This window comes from Thamnophis elegans, chromosome 7 (assembly GCF_009769535.1).
Source record: "Thamnophis elegans isolate rThaEle1 chromosome 7, rThaEle1.pri, whole genome shotgun sequence".
Classification (NCBI taxonomy): domain Eukaryota; kingdom Metazoa; phylum Chordata; class Lepidosauria; order Squamata; family Colubridae; genus Thamnophis; species Thamnophis elegans.
This window is the reverse complement of record NC_045547.1, coordinates 71,738,308-71,757,516: the sequence shown is the minus strand read 5'-3', so window position 1 is coordinate 71,757,516 and position 19,209 is coordinate 71,738,308. Positions and strand designations below refer to the sequence as shown.

At 41.0% G+C, this 19,209-nt stretch overlaps 1 protein-coding gene across 2 annotated transcripts in view; it reads right to left on the bottom strand.

Annotated features, from left to right (window-relative positions):
• Positions 1 to 19,209, bottom strand: part of LOC116511852 (patatin-like phospholipase domain-containing protein 2) — a 46,418-nt gene that overhangs the window by 9,353 nt on the left and 17,856 nt on the right. For both annotated transcript variants that reach the window (XM_032222098.1, XM_032222099.1), the window contains exons 2-5: positions 10,094 to 10,326; positions 9,580 to 9,645; positions 5,141 to 5,350; positions 3,233 to 3,293 (exon numbers count right to left, since the gene is read on the bottom strand). In XM_032222098.1, coding sequence (XP_032077989.1) covers positions 3,233 to 3,293; positions 5,141 to 5,350; positions 9,580 to 9,645; positions 10,094 to 10,326 — 570 coding nt within the window. The remainder of the gene's footprint in view (positions 1 to 3,232; positions 3,294 to 5,140; positions 5,351 to 9,579; positions 9,646 to 10,093; positions 10,327 to 19,209) is intronic.

Sequence of the window (19,209 nt, the reverse complement as noted above, 5' to 3'; positions counted from 1 at the left end):
AGCAACAGCAATAGCACTTAGACTTATATATTGCTTTATGATACTTTACAGTTCTAAGTCAGGGATATCAAACTCAAGGCCCGTAGACCGGATCTAGCTCGCAGGGTGATTAGATCTGGCCCGCAGGCTGCCCTGGAACAGCGAAGGTGTCAGGCCTGCAATTATATTCCTTTTAGAAATTTGGCCTGCCACACTTTCTCTTATTTCAATACGCTGTTTCATTAGTATAGTTGATGGGAGGGGGGAGTAGACAGGAGTGAGATTGTGGAATGTATTGTTTTCATTCTTTACTAGAAGTCAAGGTCATCCTTTGTCTCCGCACCAGTACACCTGACCAGAATCAGCTGGGTGTGGATGCCAGAATGGAAGAAGAAGATTGGACCATGTGATGGATCATGGGTGTGGGGACAAGTTCATGAACTTTTAACTGGGTGGAATTCTGATGTCATTTCCAGTATTGGGATTAACACAGATGTGCCTAAGATGTCTGCTTTATTAAATTGGAACTTTAAGAATAGTTTTGCCTTGGTCTCTGATTTAATTCTACATGATACTTGGAACGCTGACAGAAGGAAGAGCCTATGATATGTCTGCCAGCAAAAACGGAGCATGAGAGCCTATTTTTGCTAGCAGAGTGCTTTGGCCACCACAGGTGTCCCCAACACGAGTGATGTCAAGCTCGCCATGCCCACTGTGGCCACGCCCACCCGTCCCCCAAGGTCAAACACAACCCTGATGCGGCCCGCAATGAAATTGAGTTTGACACCCCTTCTCTAAGTGGTTTACAGAATCAGCCTATTACTCCCAACAATTTGGGTCCTCATTTTACTGGGAGGATGGAAGGCTGACTCAAACTTGAGACCGTGAGGATGGAATTGCTGGCAGTCAGCAGAATCAGATAGATAGAATTCTTTATTGCCTTAAGTGTGATTGGACACACAAGGAATTTGCCTCCAGAGCATAAGCTCTCGGTGTACATACAAGCAACAAGTGATAAATCATGATCGTAGTCATCGTAAAAATACATTCATCGTAAATTATAAGATACAACACGTAGCGATAGTCATAGGATACTAAATAAGCTAGCAAATCAGCACAAATTATACTACAATATTAAGTAAACAATATAAATCATAAGTTACAAGCAACAAAATTATAGTCGGAAGATAAAGAGATAGGTAATAGGAAAGATGAGGAGAATAAAGTAATACAGCATTACTAGATAGTTTGACAGTGCTGTGGGAATTAGTTGTTTAGCAGAGTGATGGTATTCGGGGAAAAACTGTCCTTGTGTCTAGTTGTTCTGGTGTGCAATGACCTATAACAGTGATGCCGAACCTTTTTTGGCTCGCCTGCAAAAGCAGGGGGAGTGCAGGGGGGGGTCGTGCGTGGGCATGCTACACCCATAATGCAATGCGCGATCCCAGCGCACATAACCAGCGCTCCCCCCCCCATTTTTTTATTGCTTTTATCACCCACCCCAGGCTCCAGAGGCTTTATAGGAGGCTGGGGAAGGGGAAAATAGCCTCCCCCTCCCGGAAGCCGTCCAGAGGCTTCAGGAGCTTCCCTGAAGCCTCCAGAGCGTAAAAAAACGGAGGACAAAAAACAGCCCTATGGACAAACCAAAAGTGACTTCTGCTTTGCTTGTTGGGTCATTTTTTGCCCTCCAGAGCCTTCAGAAAAGCCTCTGGAAGGCCCATGAAGGCTCCGGAGGGCTAAAACCGGCCCTTTCCGTATAGGTAAGATATGGAGGCCCAAAGTACCGTATTTTTTGGACTATAAGATGCACCTTTTTCCCTCAAAAAAGAGGGTGAAAATCTGGGTGCATCTTATGCACTGAGTACAGCATTTTTTGCCTCCTAAAAACCCCACCCCTTCACCAAAATGGCTGTGCAGGGCATGGATAGCCTCTAGGAAGCTTTCAGAGAGCTCTTGGGGACTGGGGAGGACAGAAATGAGTGAAAAATGATCCATTTTTAACTCAATTTTACACACACACACCCAGCCCCCAGGAGCTGTCCATGCCTCTTTTTTTAAGAAAAAAGGGCCCAGTTTAAAAAAACAGGGCCGTTTTTTGCTAGTTCCCCCCAGGAAGCACTCTGGGCCGTTTTTTGCTAGTTCCCCCCACCCCCCAGGAACACTCTGCAAGCCCCCAAAGACTGTTCATGCCTTTTGGGGGGGGGGGAACGGGCCTGTTTTTGCGAAAAGGTTTTTTTTAATTTGCCCCTTCAAAACCTTGGTGTGTCTTATACTCCGGTGCATCTTATACTCTGAAAAATACGGTACATCTTGAAAGAGGGGAGCCCAAGATAGACAGACCCAAGAAAAGTTCCATCTGACTTTTAAGATTCTTGTGGTGGGAGGTGAGAGAGAGACTGACCTAGGGACATTTTGTGGTATTTCTTGGCATTTACTATGATGGTCAAACACTTCAGAAGTTCCAATAAATAATCTCACAATCTCCATGAATTGTATTCCCACATATCACCACTCCCATCCCCCATCCTGCTAAGCCAATAGCAGGAAGGGCAGGACTGTCGAAAAATAAGGATCCAAAGATAACACTCAAATTTCAAGAGACAAGACAATGACCTACCCTAGCAGAAGGGGGGGAAATGTTTTTTTGCCCATTCCAGAAAGAAAACATCAGAAATATGTGTTTCTTAAAGCACTGCAATCAAAGTATCGAAGCGGGCAAGAGACGATGGATGGATGATCTCCCGTTTTTTGTTGTTCTGGTTTGCTTTTCCTTCTCTCTCTCCCTCTTCTTCTATTTTTTTTTAGGTAAGTGACATGATTAGAAGTTAGATAGGATAGAAAGAAAAAGCATTTTAATAAAGGGTGACATGAATATAAGTGATAGATAGAAGAAAAGGTGGGAAAACTAGTGTATATACTTTTATATGATAAAATGAAAGTAATGACAAGAGAAAACATGGAATAATTGAACAATGATAGATTACAACCTATTATAAATGTGTAGTATTATTAGAAATACATAAGTTGAATGAATGTAATAATTATTAACTTTACTAGTTTTATTTGTATTAGAATGTATGATATCCAGGTGCCACAATGTTCACACATTGATTTGATATATTTATTAAAAATAAACAAATAAAAAACTAAAAATACGTGTTTTTTCCGCCTACAATCAATCTGAGCATAATAAAGCATTCTGGACACTCCTTTCTGCTACGTGAAGTAAATAAATTTGAAAACAGTAACCTACCATTTTTTTTCAAAAATCTAAGAGCATCTGAATATCCTTGTTCGCAGAGTTCAGCTAGCAACTGAAAAAGAAATTCACAGAAAACCAGTTAAATAAGTTTTAAAACTTGGGGAAAGAACATTTTACATACCAGTACTCCATGCCCCTTACATTCGTGGAGAACATGGAGAACTAATTTAGAACGGAATAGAATTCTTTATTGGCCAAGTGTGATTGGACACACAAGGAATTTGTCTGTGGTGCATAGGCTCTCAGTGTACATAAAGAAAAATAACACAGAATACATTCATCAAGAATCATAAGATACAACACTTAGTAATAGTCATAGGTTACTAATAAGCAAGCAAATCATACTAGGAAACAAATAAAACAATATAAATTGTAAAGACACAAGCAACATGGTTATAGTCATAAATGGGAAGAGATAGGCACTAGAAAAGTTGAGAAGAATGATAGTAATACAGACTTAGTAAATAATTGCGTGACCCGACAAAAGCGCGAACGTCATAAGCGCGCCGACAACACCGTGGCGCTAAAACCGCGATGTCAAAAGCGTGCCGACAACAGCGCGCCGACAGAAGCGCGATTTAATTTAAGGTAAGATTTACAGTTAGGTTTAGGGTTAGGTTTAGGGTTAGGTTTAGGGTTAGGTTTAGGGTTACGTTACAGCGCGCTTCTGTCAGCGCGCTTTTGTCGGCGGGCTTTAGGGCTAATTAGTCGCTCATTCGTCACGCGGTTTTGTCACCGCGCTTTAGACACCGTGGTTTAGTCAGGCGCGCTTTTGTTGTGCGCGCATTTGTGGTGGAACCAATAATTGGACAGTGTTGTGGGAATTAGTTGCTTAGCAGAGTGATGGCATTCAGGGAAAAACTGTCCTTGTGTGTAGTTGTTCTGATGTGCAGTGCCCTATAGCGGCGTTCTGAGGGTAGGAGTTGAAACAATTTATGTCCAGGATGTGAGGGGTCTGTAGATATTTTCACAGCCCTCTTTTTAACTCCTGCAGTATACAGGTCCTCAATGGAAGGTAGGTTGGTAGTAGTTGTTTTCTCTGCAGTTCTAATTATCCGTTGAAGTCCGTGCCTGTCTGTTATTTCCACTGACACTGATTTCTAGAAAGGAATTTTTTATGTTGAAAACAACACATTCTACGCCTTACTATTCCCCCTCCCAATTCCCCACTAATGAAACAGCATAGTAAAATAAGAGAGTGTGTGGCAGGCCAAAGAGCCAGCAAAGAATATGGCTGCAGGCCTGACAACCATTTGGAAACTGAACATTTTTTTTTTGCTTTTGGTCTTTCTGAAAAAGAAAAAAAAAGATCCTAAAAGGAATAGGCTGCAGGCCTGACACAGATACAGAGAGAGACAGAGACAGAGCCTGAGCTGTCCGTCAGCCCCCAGATGGAGAGTCAACAGCTCCCAGATCTAGAGGCGGCTGATGAGGAAGAAGAGGAACAGCTGGGTCCTGTGGCCGACATGTGGATGTGCAGAAGGCAGAGGAGAGGAGAGCAGTGAGGAAATCTATAAGCCGGTCCTTGGGAAGGAAGAGCCACCGCTGCTAGCGAGGCCCCGTGCTAGCTCTGGGGATAAGCGGCAGGAGGCGGAGATGAATATGTGGCAGACAACTATTCATCTCCCTGCTGGACAGACTTGTTAGCCTGTGTTGAGAGAGAAACTTTTTGCCGGGGCTGCTGGCACTCCTAATAATGGAATCATTGCTTCAACAACAGAGGAATTGTCGTGTTTGGGGAGCTGTGTCGGAACAGGAACGTTAATCAAAGTCCCATAACCTTCTTGTTTTTTGTGTTGCTTGGAAAATATGTCCATCATTTTCTCAAAGTCATACAAATAACTATCAGCATCAATGAAAAGAATGATCACATAATAGGCAATGTTGAACATACGATACCTGGGGCTCTGGAGGAAAAAGTGCTTGAGTTAAACGATACATGTTCCCTAAGCTAAACTGAATGCTTGTATTGGTGAGACGCATCTCGTGGAAGTTTGCAGAGTTCCCCTTGGGACAAATGTCACTTTCCCCAGAGAAAGGAGAAACAGTGATGGTGTTCTTCAAATTATAGCGAGGTAAGTTGTCACTTAAACCACCGTCCACGTAGCGCTTTAAGGAAGAGAGGAAGAGGGGAAACATAAAAGGCTGTACTTGCTTAATTAAGCAAAAACTCATTGTATTTGATTTATGCAAGGTAAGCTTAAAAGGTTAGAAAACAATTACTAAATGCTTGAAATTAATTATTGGGATTCATAGGAATGTGACAGAATTTCTCAAAATTGGGAAAGCTACTAGAATTTTTTTGGGTGGGGGGGATTTAAAACCAAACCCATTTTTTGAACAACAAGAGAAAATTTAATGAGGTAGGAGGATAGATACTGGCAGTGTTTTTTCAACCTTGGCAAGTTTAAGAGTTGCAGATTTCAACTCTTCAGAATTCACTAGTCAGTATGCTGGGTGGGGAATTCTGGGAACTTGTTAATATATTCATGACTGGGAGAGACATAGGAACAAGGTCAGCCAATGAATAGGCATAGCAATTAAGTCAGCCAATGGCAGCTTAAACAGATCTAAGTCTGTGCAGAGAATTGAAACAGAAACTTAAGCAGGCTGCTGCTCTGAGAAGTAAACTGGCAGCCTGCCTGGGCTTGTCTGCTGAAATGAAACTAACTGCTTGTGTTTGCCTGTAACTCTCCTGCCTTGTGTTTACTTGGAAGAACCACCAGTTGGTATTGTACATTTATTCATCTATTCTTATGTATATAAAGAAGTTAATGAATCCTGCTGCATCAGTTATCTTTGTGTGCTTCTGGATTTGAATTTATGCAACAAACTCTGACAGCTGAAGTCCACATGTCTTAAAGTTGCCAAAATTGATAAACACTTGGTTCTGATATAACCTACCGCATATCACCGTTTACAGGAATTGCTACATACGTTATCACTTTTAAAAAAATTCCTTGTTCTATTTAGAATTTAAATAAGACTATCATTTGATTGTCAAATTTTAATTCACCATTTATCAGGATCAATCTGTAATGATTCAACCATTTAATTTTAGCCATTTCTGGCCAGACCTCAATCCTCTACTGTAGGGCTGTCAAACTCGCGGCCTGCAGGCCAGATGCGTCATGCGCTGGCCACGCCCAGGCTTGGTTTAGTGAAGGCAGTAAAAGTCGCGATATATCACATGACACCGCCATGATGATGCGAGTTTGACACCCCTGCCCTACTGCATTCATCTCCCACACTTCATAGCAGTAAAATGTTGGTCTCCTAATTATATTTACTTACTTACTTACTTACTTACTTATTTACTGATTGATTGATTGATTCAGCTACTTATTTATTCAGCTACTTATTTATTCAGCTGCCCATTTAGCTAAAAACAAATCATGGTGTTTTTGTAATAAGAATTAGAACTGGAAGCAATACAGGGGTTTTACTCAATGATAGCAGAGAAACAAAAGTATGTTTGGAAAAATCAAGAAGCATGTGTTATATTTATCACTTTGCTAAACTCTTTTACATGATGGTCCAGTCAAGTAAACCAAGAAAATCTATCAAATGGATACACTTAAAAAACAACCTACTTTCCCCCCCTAGAAATATATTTGTATCATAAAATAACACTGAGGTATTTGTAAGAAAAATTACATGAAAATAAAACTGGCATACACAAACTGATCTTGCTCAGGGACCCTCAACCCCCAGGCTGTAACCCACTATGGACCATGGCCTATTCGGAATAGGGCCACGCGATTGGCTGGCAGGAGCATGTGTGCATGTGCACAGAACACAACCTGCGTGAACGGTGGGCCGGCGGGCACTTGTGCACATGCGCACCAGCACTCTACTTGTGCAAGTTGATCTGCGTGCATGCACGCCAACCTGCCACTCATACTAGGGCTGCATGCGCGGCTCAGTTTCCATCTACCCCCACCCAGCCGGGCCCCAAAGCCGCAAAGGATGGGGACCGCTGATCTGACTATTATCTGCTCAAGAATCCTTCTTATTACTAAAGCAGTAATATTACTTATTACTAAAACAACAACTAGGTAAGTAATGATTAATACTGCCATAGTTCCTTTATAACCAACATGCATTTAACTTCCATGCCTGACCCTGAAATACATTGCACAAGGGAGGACTTTAAGGTAAGAGGATTAATCATTAGCATTAATCTTCAAGAGGATTTTTTTACTGTTATACAGGCCAGTTCTCAACAGTAGCTTTTCCGAACAACAAGTGTATTTGTGCCCTGCAAATCTCTTCACACATCTAGCACTTAACTCTAGAATCTTGGAGTAGGTACACACTAACTGGAAACACAACGGACTCACATATCAATGTGCTATACCTGCGTATTGTCTTACCTCCTCCACCCAAGAAGTAACATGACACAAGCCTTAGGTAGTACTGTATTTCCCCGAAAATAAGACAGGGTCTTATTTTCTTTTGACACCGAAATAAGTGCTTGGCCTTATTTTCAGGGAGGTCTTATTATTTTTGAGGTGCAGGAGGTGGCGAGTGTGGTCACCTCATTCATGCTGCTGTGTTGCAATATTTTGGGGGAGGGCTTATTATCCAGGGAGGCCTTATTTTCAGGGAAACAGGGGAAGAAGAGTGAAGACTGTAAGAGGGGTTTAGCAGTTAGCAATAGCAGTTAGACTTATATACCGCTTCATAGGGCTTTCAGCCCTCTCTAAGCGGTTTACAGAGTCAGCATATCGCCCCCACAATCTGGGTCCTCATTTCACCCACCTCGGAAGGATGGAAGGCTGAGTCAACCTTGAGCCGGTGAGATTAGAACCGCCGAACTGCAGATAACAGCCAGCTGAAGTGGCCTGCAGTACTGCACCCTAACCACTGCCACTGTCTTTGGGACCACAAAATCAAATATTTTTGCCCACCCTGACCATAACTGATGAAGCTTGGCAGTATGGTTTCCCATTTTGAAATACTGTATTTTTGGGAGTATAAGATGCACCAAGATTTCAAAGAGGAAAATTTTAAAGTTTTTGCACTCTGCAGACCTCCCAAAAATGACCCATTATTCATGAAAATGGGCCCTTTCCCCCCAAAAAAAAGGGCATGAATAGCTTTTAGCAGGCTTGTAGAGTGCTCTTGGGGGGTGCCCCCCCCAAAAAACGAGCAAAAAATGGACCATTTTTCGATAAAACGGGCCCGTTTTTTGTCAAAAAAAGTGCATGCATAGCCTTTAGGGGGCTTTCAGAGAGTTCCTGGGGGCCGGGGGGGGGGGCAAAATTAAGCAAAAAACTCCCTGTTTTTCACTCATTTCTGCCCTCCCCAGCGCCCAAGATCTCTCTGAAAGCCTCCTAAAGGCTATGCATGGACATTTTGGTGATGGGGTGGGGTTTCAGGAGACAAAAAATGCTGTATTCAGTGTATAAGACACACCCAGATTTTCAGCCTCTTTTTTGAGGGAAAACGGTGCATCGTATTCTCCAAAAAATATGGTACATTGTTGTTCTTTAAAGAACAGGCATCATCCCAACTCCCTCTAAAAATCCCGAGGAAAAGATAGGGACTTAAAAAAAGCACTATTATACCTTTGAGACAGTAAGTCGAGGACAGGTAGTCCTCTACATACTACCACAATTGAGCCCAACATTTATGTTGCTAAGTGAAACATTTGTAAAGTGAATTCTGCCCCGTTTTACGTCTTTTTTTTGCTACAGCTGTTAAGTGAATCAGCGCAATTGTTAAATTTGTAACACGGTTGTGAAGTGACTCTGGCTTCCCCATTGACTTTGCTTGTCAGAAGTTCGCAGAAGATGGTCGCAAGACTCCAGGACACTGCAACGGTCGTAAGTATGAACCAGTTGTCAAGAATGTAAATCCCATGACCATCGGGAGGAATGCTGCAACGGTTGTAAGTGTGAAAAAGGCCATGTGTCACTTTTTTCAGTGCCGTTGTAACTTTGAACAGTCGCTAACAAACCGTTGTAAGTCGAGGACTACCTGTGCTGCTGATCATGTAACAAAATCTAGTTTTAAATCAAATGATCCTGGCGTTTAATATGTAGATTTTTAAAAAGTCAAATTATTTTCACAGAGCTCTCTTATTGGTACGCTTTCTTTCACACTTCTTCCCACAACTGGAAATAATATCCGTTATTTCCACCAGATGATTTTCCTTCACCCCGCTGGTGAAGCTGACTTGATTCACAATGTTTAGACATAAGGAAGTGAGCTAATCTTGAAGCTACCACATTTTAACTCTGAAGGTGAAACTGCTGTCCCATCAAATTACATTCAGCTCAGTTTATCTCAATAAACCCCATGCAGATTTATAACCAATAAACAATACTTACCACCCCTCTAAATGAAGGTGGAATGACACCACAATATATAGGCACAAATGAGCTACAAAGCAGGGCCTATGAAAGATTTAAAAATAAATAAATAAAGATTAGCTATAATTATTTCTAATTGCAAAGGAAAAACATCTTATAATAATGCAGGTCACAAATCCAATTCCTTCAGGGAAACCTTTCAAACGATCAGATGGGTAACTCCTAGGGACAAGTTCCCCCGTGTTTGTAAATACTGTGTTTTCCCCCAAAATAAGACCCAACTGGAAAATAACCCCTAGCATGATTTTTCACGATGCTTGTATTATACGTCCTACACCCCAAAATAAACCCGTTAAGATTGTCAACCAGATGGATACATTTAGTACCATATTTCCCCAAAAACAAGATCTAACCGAAATATGAGCCCTAATGCATTTTTTTGGAGCAAAAATTAATATAAGACCCAGTCTTATTTTCAGAGAAGCGTGGTAATAACGTGGTTAAAAAAAAGTAGTGACAGTACAGAACATACCTGCACAACCTCTTCTTTGGAATTAAAATCGGATATTAATACGTTTTCCCCGTCAGACACTCTTGTTAGTGAAATTGAAACTTTCCCTGATAATAATTTGTAACTGTTTTCGGGAAGATTTTTGCAGAGGCCGTCTCTTATTATTTTCATCACGTTGAAGGAAGGGTGAAGAGGACCAAGATTTCGTTTCCTGGCTTCTTTAGCTAGATTGAAAACATCTGCACAAGCTTGTGCTGAAAGATATATAAGCATCATGAGACAAGATGTCAGATTGAAGTATTCCTTACAAATGCATGCTTCCTCCATTGATTATTTCATTTTAAAATGTTTTTAAAAAGCCAAACATGTCTTGAAATATTCCAAAGCTAACATTCCACAACACCTGACTTTATTAATGCCATCCAGATGAACACGTTTATCCTTTCATATGCAGGCATCTGGAATCTTTTCTGTGGTACCTTGCTCAATAGTAGTAACTGGGAGAGGGATCTTGGGAGTTCTAGTGGACAACCATTTAAATAGGAGCCAGCCGTGTGTAGCAGCTGCCAAAAAAGCCAACACAGTTCTAGGCTGCATAAATAGAGGGATAGAATCAAGATCAGGTGAAGTGTTAATACCACTTTATAAGGCCTTGGTAAGGCCACACTTGGACCATTGCATCCAGTTTTTGTTGTCATGATGTAAAAAAAGATGTGGAGACTTTAGAAAGAGTGCAGAGAAGAGCAAGAAAGATGATTAGGGGACTGGAGGCTAAAACATATGAGGAACGGTTGCAGGAACTGGGTATGTCTAGTTTAATGAAAAGAAGGATTAGGGGAGACATGATAACAGTCTTCCAATATCTCAGGGGTTGCCACAAAAAAAAGAGATTCAAGCTATTCTCCAAAGCACCTGAAGGCAGGACAAGAAGCAATGGGTGGAAACTAATCAAGGAGAGAAGCAACTTAGAACTAAGGATAAATTTCCTGACAGTTACAGAACAATTAATCAGTGGAAAAATGTGCCTCCAGAAGTTGTAAATGCTCCAACACTGGACTCTTTTAAGAAGAACATTTGTCTGAAGTGGTGTAGTGTTTCCTGCCTAAGCAGGAGGTTGGACTAGAAGACCTCCAAGGTCCCTTCCAACTCTGTTACTCTATTCTATTTAAAAACCTCATTTGAGAAAACTCTCATCTGAATTATTTCAGAAGTAATTCATCTGCTCAGAGAGCTGCAGATTCTCTATCCAACTGAAACACCAGCAAAGGAAAATTGGTCTTGTTTCAACTAGAGACAAATATATATATTTGCAACTCATTTCTGTGTTCTGGTTCCCTACGCAATTTCCGTTTTGTAATTTTTCTCTCTGTCCTCCTCTCTGCCGTTCCATGCTGAATCTACCGAGGATCCTAGTGCCATTTGGAGCTCAGCAAAGAGGTGGAGAGCTTAAGTTGTTTGAGAAAAACGCCCTCTTCCCGACAGAATATCCAATCTGGCACTCAGCTGTTTGCATGTGATGCAAGGTAAATTAGGATTCTATTACATAAATATTTCTCTTGCCAACTGGCCGAAGATAGCTGAATGGCAGCACTGTGCATGCCAAATTTTTGGAGGGAATCTGTAGCATCTACTCTTGAAACAACAACCTTACTAGGGGTAGCTCAGCACCTCATGGAAAATTTGGCATCTTCAGATCTGTCTCAGCTAATGGATGGCCCCAAAGTGGGGCAAGACAGAGTTTCTATTAAACTAAAGAAAAACAATCTCATGAGGGAGATTGTTAGGTTGGCATCAATGGATAATCTCCTAGGCCTGATTTATTTTAATTTTTAAAAGAAACTAGCCAATAACCAGGCGTTGCCCGGGTATTTATTTATAAGGTGAAAATGTCTGGACCAAACGTAATTTCTAATGTTGGATTTTCCCCCCTTACCAGAGGGAGCCCCCTTGTGGGAGTACTGTGAAGCCGTTACCATGGCAACTCCACTGCACTGCACAGTAGAAGCCTTTTTAAGGCACAACAGGCTGCATCTTAACAGAACACACACCCCGAGGAGTTTTAGGGATGTCTTATCCCCCCCCCTCCCCCAGTATTTGTTTCCAGAGAGTAAGTCATCTGTGTACCAAATTTGGTTGAAATTGCTTGAGGCGTTCCAGAGTTATACTGGAACATATACATACAGCCATTTTTATATTTATAGAAGTAGTAGTTAGAAGATAGAAGATAGAAGATGATGATGATGAAGAGGAGGAGGAGGAGGAGGAGGAGGAGGAAGAGGAGGAGGAGGAGGAGGAGGAGGAGAAGAAGAAGAAGAAGAAGAAGAAGAAGAAGAAGAAGAAGAAGAAGAAGAAGAAGAAATAATAATAATAATAATATCCTCTTTGTAAGTTATGATCAAACCCGTTAACTTTCTAATGTTGATTGACCTTGATTGCTTTCTGGACATAATTTGTCACAAGGTTAGACAATATGATGGGTGCCAGGGAGCAGGAAATTTGCTGATTGTTCATCTGCCTGGTTACAGAAGTGGGTTTTTTTCCCCCGTTTATCAAGAGCGTCTCTGAATATTGACTGCAGAAAAGGCCGTTTCTTTCCTTCCTAGGTTTTTATAATTGCTGCTTTTGAACAATAGGCAAATTGGCTTCTGTGCCAAACAACACTCAAGCATTGCTCATATTAATAAGATAGACAATTACGCTACTTCTGAAAATAAGGTTGGTTAATTTATTCATAGGAGCTACAAAAATTGGCTGGTTTTTATACCTAATCAAAAAAATTTGTTTTTATTCTCTCTTACAAATCAGGGAATCCAACTCTGGAATCACCAAGCACAATTGAAATTCAGAGTTAATTTGCAATCCCCTTTGTGCCGACAGCATTTGTTTTGTTTTTTTAAATACAATGAATGTCTGTAATTTTTATCAGTATTGGGTGAAATATCTACATATATTACTAATACTACTAATTTACTGACAAATTCTTCCTTTCTTTAGTTTGAAACATCAATCCAATAATACTTCAAATGAAACTGAAATACTGTACTATGAACAGGTTTTTTTTGTAAAACAAAAAACATAGTGAAAAGGCAACAGGGGTTAATTCTTCAAGCAACAACAGCTCCCAAAAATATGGTCTGGCAACATACAGACCTAAGGCAGATATAAACAAAATATCTAATAAAGTTAAGGAGTTTTTCTTCAGAAAAGGACTCAAAAATAACTTATTTTAGTCACCTAGTTTTGTTGTACCGTTTGTGCAAAATGCCACATCATTATTTAGATTTGGAACTTCTTACAGGTAGTCCTCCACTTATAACCAAAAATGAGCCCAAAACCCAGTGGTAAAATTCATTTTTTTTTACTACCAGTTTTGTGGGTGTGGCTTGGTGGGTGTGGTAGGAGAAGGATACTGCAAAATCCCCATTCCCTCCCTACTCCAGGGGAAGGATACTGTAAAATCCCCATTTCCTCCCCACTCCAGGGGAAGGATACTGCAAAATCCCCATTTCCACCCCACTCCAGGGGAAGAATACTGCAAAATCCCCATTCCCTACCCACTCCAGGGGAAGGATACTGTAAAATCTACTTTCCCTTCCCACTCCAGGGGAAGGATATTGTAAACTCTACATTCCCTCCCCACTCCAGGGGAAGGATACTGTAAACTCTACATTCCCTCCCCACTCCAGGGGAAGGATACTGTAAAATCCCCATTCCCACCCCACTCCAGGGGAAGGATACTGCAAAATCCCCATTCTCTCCCAACTCCAGGGGAAGGATACTGTAAAATCTCCATTCCCTCCCCACTCCAGGGGAGGAATACTGCAAAATTCCCATTCTCTCTCAACTCCAGGGGAAGGATACTGTAAAATCTACTTTCCCTTCCCACTCCAGAGGAAGGATATTGTAAACTCTACATTCCCTCCCCACTCCAGGGGAAGGATACTGCAAAATTCCCATTCCCACCCCATTCCAGGGGAAGGATACTGCAAAATTCCTATTCCCTCCCCACTCCTGGGGGAAAGATATTGCAAAATCTCCATTCCCACCCCACTCTGGGGCCAGCCAGAAATAGCATTTGCTGGTTCTCTGAACTACTTAAAATTTCCGCTACTGTTTCTCCAGAACTCTTCAGAATCTGCTGGATTTCACCTCTGCCAAAACCTCTGCTGCTAAGCAAGAAGGTTAAGTGAGTTTTGCCCCATTTTATGATCTTTCTTTTTACAGTTGTCAAGTGAATCGCTGAGGTTATTAAGTTAATAACACGGTTGTTAAGTGAATCTGACTTCCCCATTGACCACGCTTGTCAGAAGGTCGCAAAAGGGGATCATGTGACTCTGGGGCATTGCAACTGCCATAAGTACATGCCAGTTGCCAAGCATCTGAATTTTGATCATGTGACTAAGAGGATGTTGCAGCAGTCGCGTGAAAAACGATCACAAGTCACTTTTTTCCATTGTTACTTTGGTCACAAAGCAAACGATTGTAAGTCAAGGACTACGAATATAATAGCATTTATTTGGATTTATTTCAGTATCTTTATTCTTTGTTGATCAAATTTTTATTGTTTTTTCCCTCTATAACATCTTACAATCATCACATTAACATTGTTGTGTCATCATACCTATATATATATCAATCTTATATCGCTTCTATATTTATATACATTCATCTACAGTTCTATACATTGTTTCTTGGCTGAATTAACTTTATTCCTGTTATACAACCATTTATACCAATTATCCCAAATTTCATAGTATTCAGACTCTTTATTCTTATTCTTAGAATTGTATTGCAGTTGTTTTTTCTGATATGCAGATACATAGAATGATGTATTATGTGTTGTATTATTTTGTTTGCATATGCCCTTAGGACTCTAATAAACTTAATGAATAATCATTAATCAGAGGGAATATTAAAATAAGAGGGAGTCTGCTATGGATCCAGGTCCTTCATATTCACAGATTTCTTGTGCCAAGAAATATGATTCTGTAAAATAATTTGAATCAAATTATAATAGCAGACTTTGGTTGTAAGAGATGAGAGAGGCACCCCTTCCGAGTTAGCCATAATGAAAGATGTACTTTGGTAACTTATCAAAGACTTGCTTAACCAATGACCTTCCCAGCTTTTTGCTAGATTAGATAAATGTTGTCATTGGGGCATCTGTTAACTCTGCAAAATCTGTCCAGGAATCTGATAAGTGAATGCCCTGCAGTAACCCATTTGGCAGAGGGAGATAAGAGGATTGCCTCAGGTATCAGCCGAGGCTGGCCTTATTTCCCTGACCCAATCAGGAAAAGGCATTTGCATTTTTATTAAGGATGCCGTATCTCAGTCACAACGTTTGCCCTGTGTTTCACTTCCGGAGAACAAGTTAAAGTCAAACTTTCCAAAAGGAGTTTGACCTGAAAAGAGAGGGCTCAATCAAAAAGAAAGGAAGGAAGGAAGGAAGGAAGGAAGGAAAGAAAAAAAGAAAGAAAGAAAGGAAGGAAGGAAGGAAGGAAGGAAGGAAGAAAGAAAGAAAGAAAGAAAGAAAGAAAGAAAGAAAGAAAGAAAGAAAGAAAGAAAGAAAGAAAGAAAGAAAGAAAGAAAGAAAGAAAGAAAGAAAGAAAGAAAGGGAGCAGCCTGCAAACCAGCTGTAGTCCCCAACTGCATACAGGCCAGTGGTGGGATTCAAATAATTTAACAACAGGTTCTCTGCCCTAATGATTTCTTCCAACAATCAGTTCACCAAACTGCTTAGAAAGTTACCAACCGGTTCTCCCGAAGTGGTGCGAACTGGCTGAATCCCACCATTGATACATGCCAATGAAGTATTATTACACACACACACACAAACACACACACACACACACGTATATATATACTTATACAATATATCACAGAAGTGAGTACACCCCCTCACTTTTTGTAAATATTTAAGTATATCTACTGAAGAAATGACACTTGGCTACAATGTAAAGTAGTGAGCATACAGCTTGTATAACAGTGTAACTGGGCTGTCCCCTCAAAATAATGCAACACCCAGCCATTAATGTCTAAACTGCTGGCAATGGTTGCTGAATGTTCCAGAAAAGGGGTGTATAATCAAACATATAAACAAATAATCAAATAAACTAGATTAAACATCCCCCTTTATATTGTTTGTGATACATTTGTCATCTAGATCAGGGGTGTCAAACTCAAGGCCCACAAGGCGGATCCGGCCCGCAGAGTGCTTAGATCTGGCCCACGGGGCTGGCCGGGAAACGGCGACCTGCAGTGCCTCTGCCAGTGAAAATGGAGCTCGTTTTTGCCGTCAAGAGGGCTACAGGAGGCCATTGGAGCTGAAAACGGAGCCTCGATGAGTGATGTTGAGCTGGTCACGGCCACCCTGGCAACGCCAATCACTCTCTCACACACACACACACAGCCCGTAGGGCAATTGTGCCTTTTTCCCCCAAAGTTTTTTTTAATTTTTTGTTACAAATGTAAAAATCTTTTGTAAACAAAGCGTCCGGGTTTTCCCCTTTAACATTCCCTTATATACATAATTCATTTTACATCATATTTCCATTTCCAATTTTAGCCATATTATTTTCTTCCCATATTTTCCACCTTAAACTTATTTTTTTTTCTTAACACATCAACAATGTCATTATTTGCCCCTTCAAAATATTAACCAAGTTTATAATTTCATTTTCCATCTATTTTCTAAGGGTAGCATATATCCTCAAATTCAATTTTTATGTAATAAGTGTTTTACTTAATTAGTTATCCACAATTAATGTTAATTAAATCCCCTCACATCTTAATTAGCTACATACCATTAACAGTATTAACATATGCCCATTTTATTCTACTAATATATCCCTACAAGGGTAGTTGTGCCTGGAGAGAAAGAAATGGCTTCCAGAAAGAAAAGTTTACACAAACATTTTAACAAGTGATTTGCAGACTCAAACTAAATCCTAGTTATTTATGTCTCTTTTAACGTGTCTTTCAATCCACTTGGCTCTGGTAACTGTCTAGACAAGCCTGAAAGTTTCTTGGAAATCTTTTGGGAAATGGTTTGCTCCTGCCGCCTTCTTCCCAGGGCTGAGAGGGAGTCACTGGAGTGGCCCAAGAAGACCCCAAGCTGGTGTCATATCCAACGCCGGAGGTCTTAATTGTTTCATCAAGCTAGTTCTCAGATCTCATTTTAAAGTGAAGTATTGAAGCAAAGGAAACCTCCTTCAGCTCTAGTTTTTGATCACCAGACCATGGGGTTATTGCAACTGTTGTGGCCTGCCAGTGGTGTTGGCAGAAGATTCGGACAGTGAGGAAGTTGGGGAGGAACATGGGCCAGTCCTGGAGTCTGGGGAAGGCTCTGATGAGGGCTCTGTGTCGGAGGCAGAGAGGGGAGCAGAGCCGTATGCCAGTTATCAGATGCCTTCAGAGTCAGACATCAGTGAGGCAGAAGAACAGCTGGAGCCTATTCCCAGTATGTGCATGCACAGAGTTGCCAGATGAAGGGAACAGCTAAAGAACAGGGGTCGACTTAGGAGTAAGGCCACAGGTGGACGATGAATGGCCCTCCCAAAGGAAATAAAAGAGGGGCAAAAGGGGAGTGGAGTTTGCAGGAGACAATTAGTTGGCTTAATTGGTTCGTGACTCGCCGAGTGTTCTTGCCAAGTTCTGCAGAACCTAGCAGCTCTCCAAGCCAGATAAGGTCTGTGACTGTAAATCCTCCCTTGAAAGACTTTCCTGGATGTGAATGAGCAGAATTCACAGCTAATTAATAAAAAGAGTTTTTGTTGGGACCAGGAGTCTGCTTCATGCTCTTAGGAAGCCTCGGTGAGAACAGTTCCATCATCTCGTCCTTGCCCTGACTATGTCTGTGTGTCTGTTTTGCACCTTATCTTCTCTTGAAATTGTCCATACTTCTGGCAGAATTGGTACTTGGTTATTCCGTCTTCTCTCAACTGTTAAAAGTCCAATCACAAATATGTGAATGTCAAATGGATTCCATGGTCTACAGTTCTTTTTCAGAAAGAATGCTTCATCTCCAGAGAAATCCCAGCAGGACCAGTGACCAGAATCCGGCATCTTTATCACTGGAGGCCAGTGGAACTGCTTTTGTAGACCATTCTGAAGCCTCAAAGATGACTGAACTCTTAACATACTGAGTGTTGTTTATTTTATGTCTGCAATGCTTAAAAACAGCTTCCGTGCTTGGCAAATATTATATTGAATCACAAACTTGTTGAGCTGGGCAATTTCCAGCCAAGGAGAAAAGCATATTGACAGATCAAGGCAGACAGTTTTAAGAGTAGATACTTTTGTGGGGAACATTCTGGCCCAATTACCCACTAACCTCATACTGTATTCATGTACATTTGAAAGACCCATCAGACTTTCTCTAAGAGGAATACAGGATAAGAGTGAAATCAACTAATCTTCACTACCAGTGCAAATGTGAGCTCATGCACAGGACTTTCCGCACATGCGCAAAAACGGGACATAATGACATCCGGGCGGGTGGGGGGAGCCTCTGACCGCCACCACTACTGGTTCGCCAAAACTGGATAGAACCAGCTGAATTGCACCACTGATACAAAGGGTGTGTGTGTGTGGTGTGAGTAAAACTTCCTTTGTACTTTTGTAGCATCCTCTTGGATTTTTAAACATTTACATTGGCTTTAATTTGCAAAGAGTAATACTAATGTATCCAAGTGGAAACTTGAATGAACCCAAATGCAAGCTTAAAAAGTCTACATGAAAGTTATAGTTAATTTATCAACCAAATCAAAGCCTCTAGGTTTATTGGAAATAATAAAAACATGCTTTATTTTAAAAAGACCATTTATAAAATGTGAAATAGCATTCTATACTTCACACTCACAAATCTATTAAGAGTACAAGGAAGCAGATGGAAAGCTCTCTCTATTATATGTATTTTCTTGTGATATAACCTTCAAGTAATATAATGTTAGGGACACGGTGGGTCAGTGGCTAAAATGCTGAGCTTGTCAATCAGAAAGGTCGGCAGCTCAACGGTTCGAATCCCTAGCACCGCGTAACAGAGTGAGCTCCTGTTACTTCTCCCAGCTTTTGCCAACCTAGTAGTTTGAAAGCATGTAAAAATGCAAGTATAAAAATAGGGACCACCTTTGATG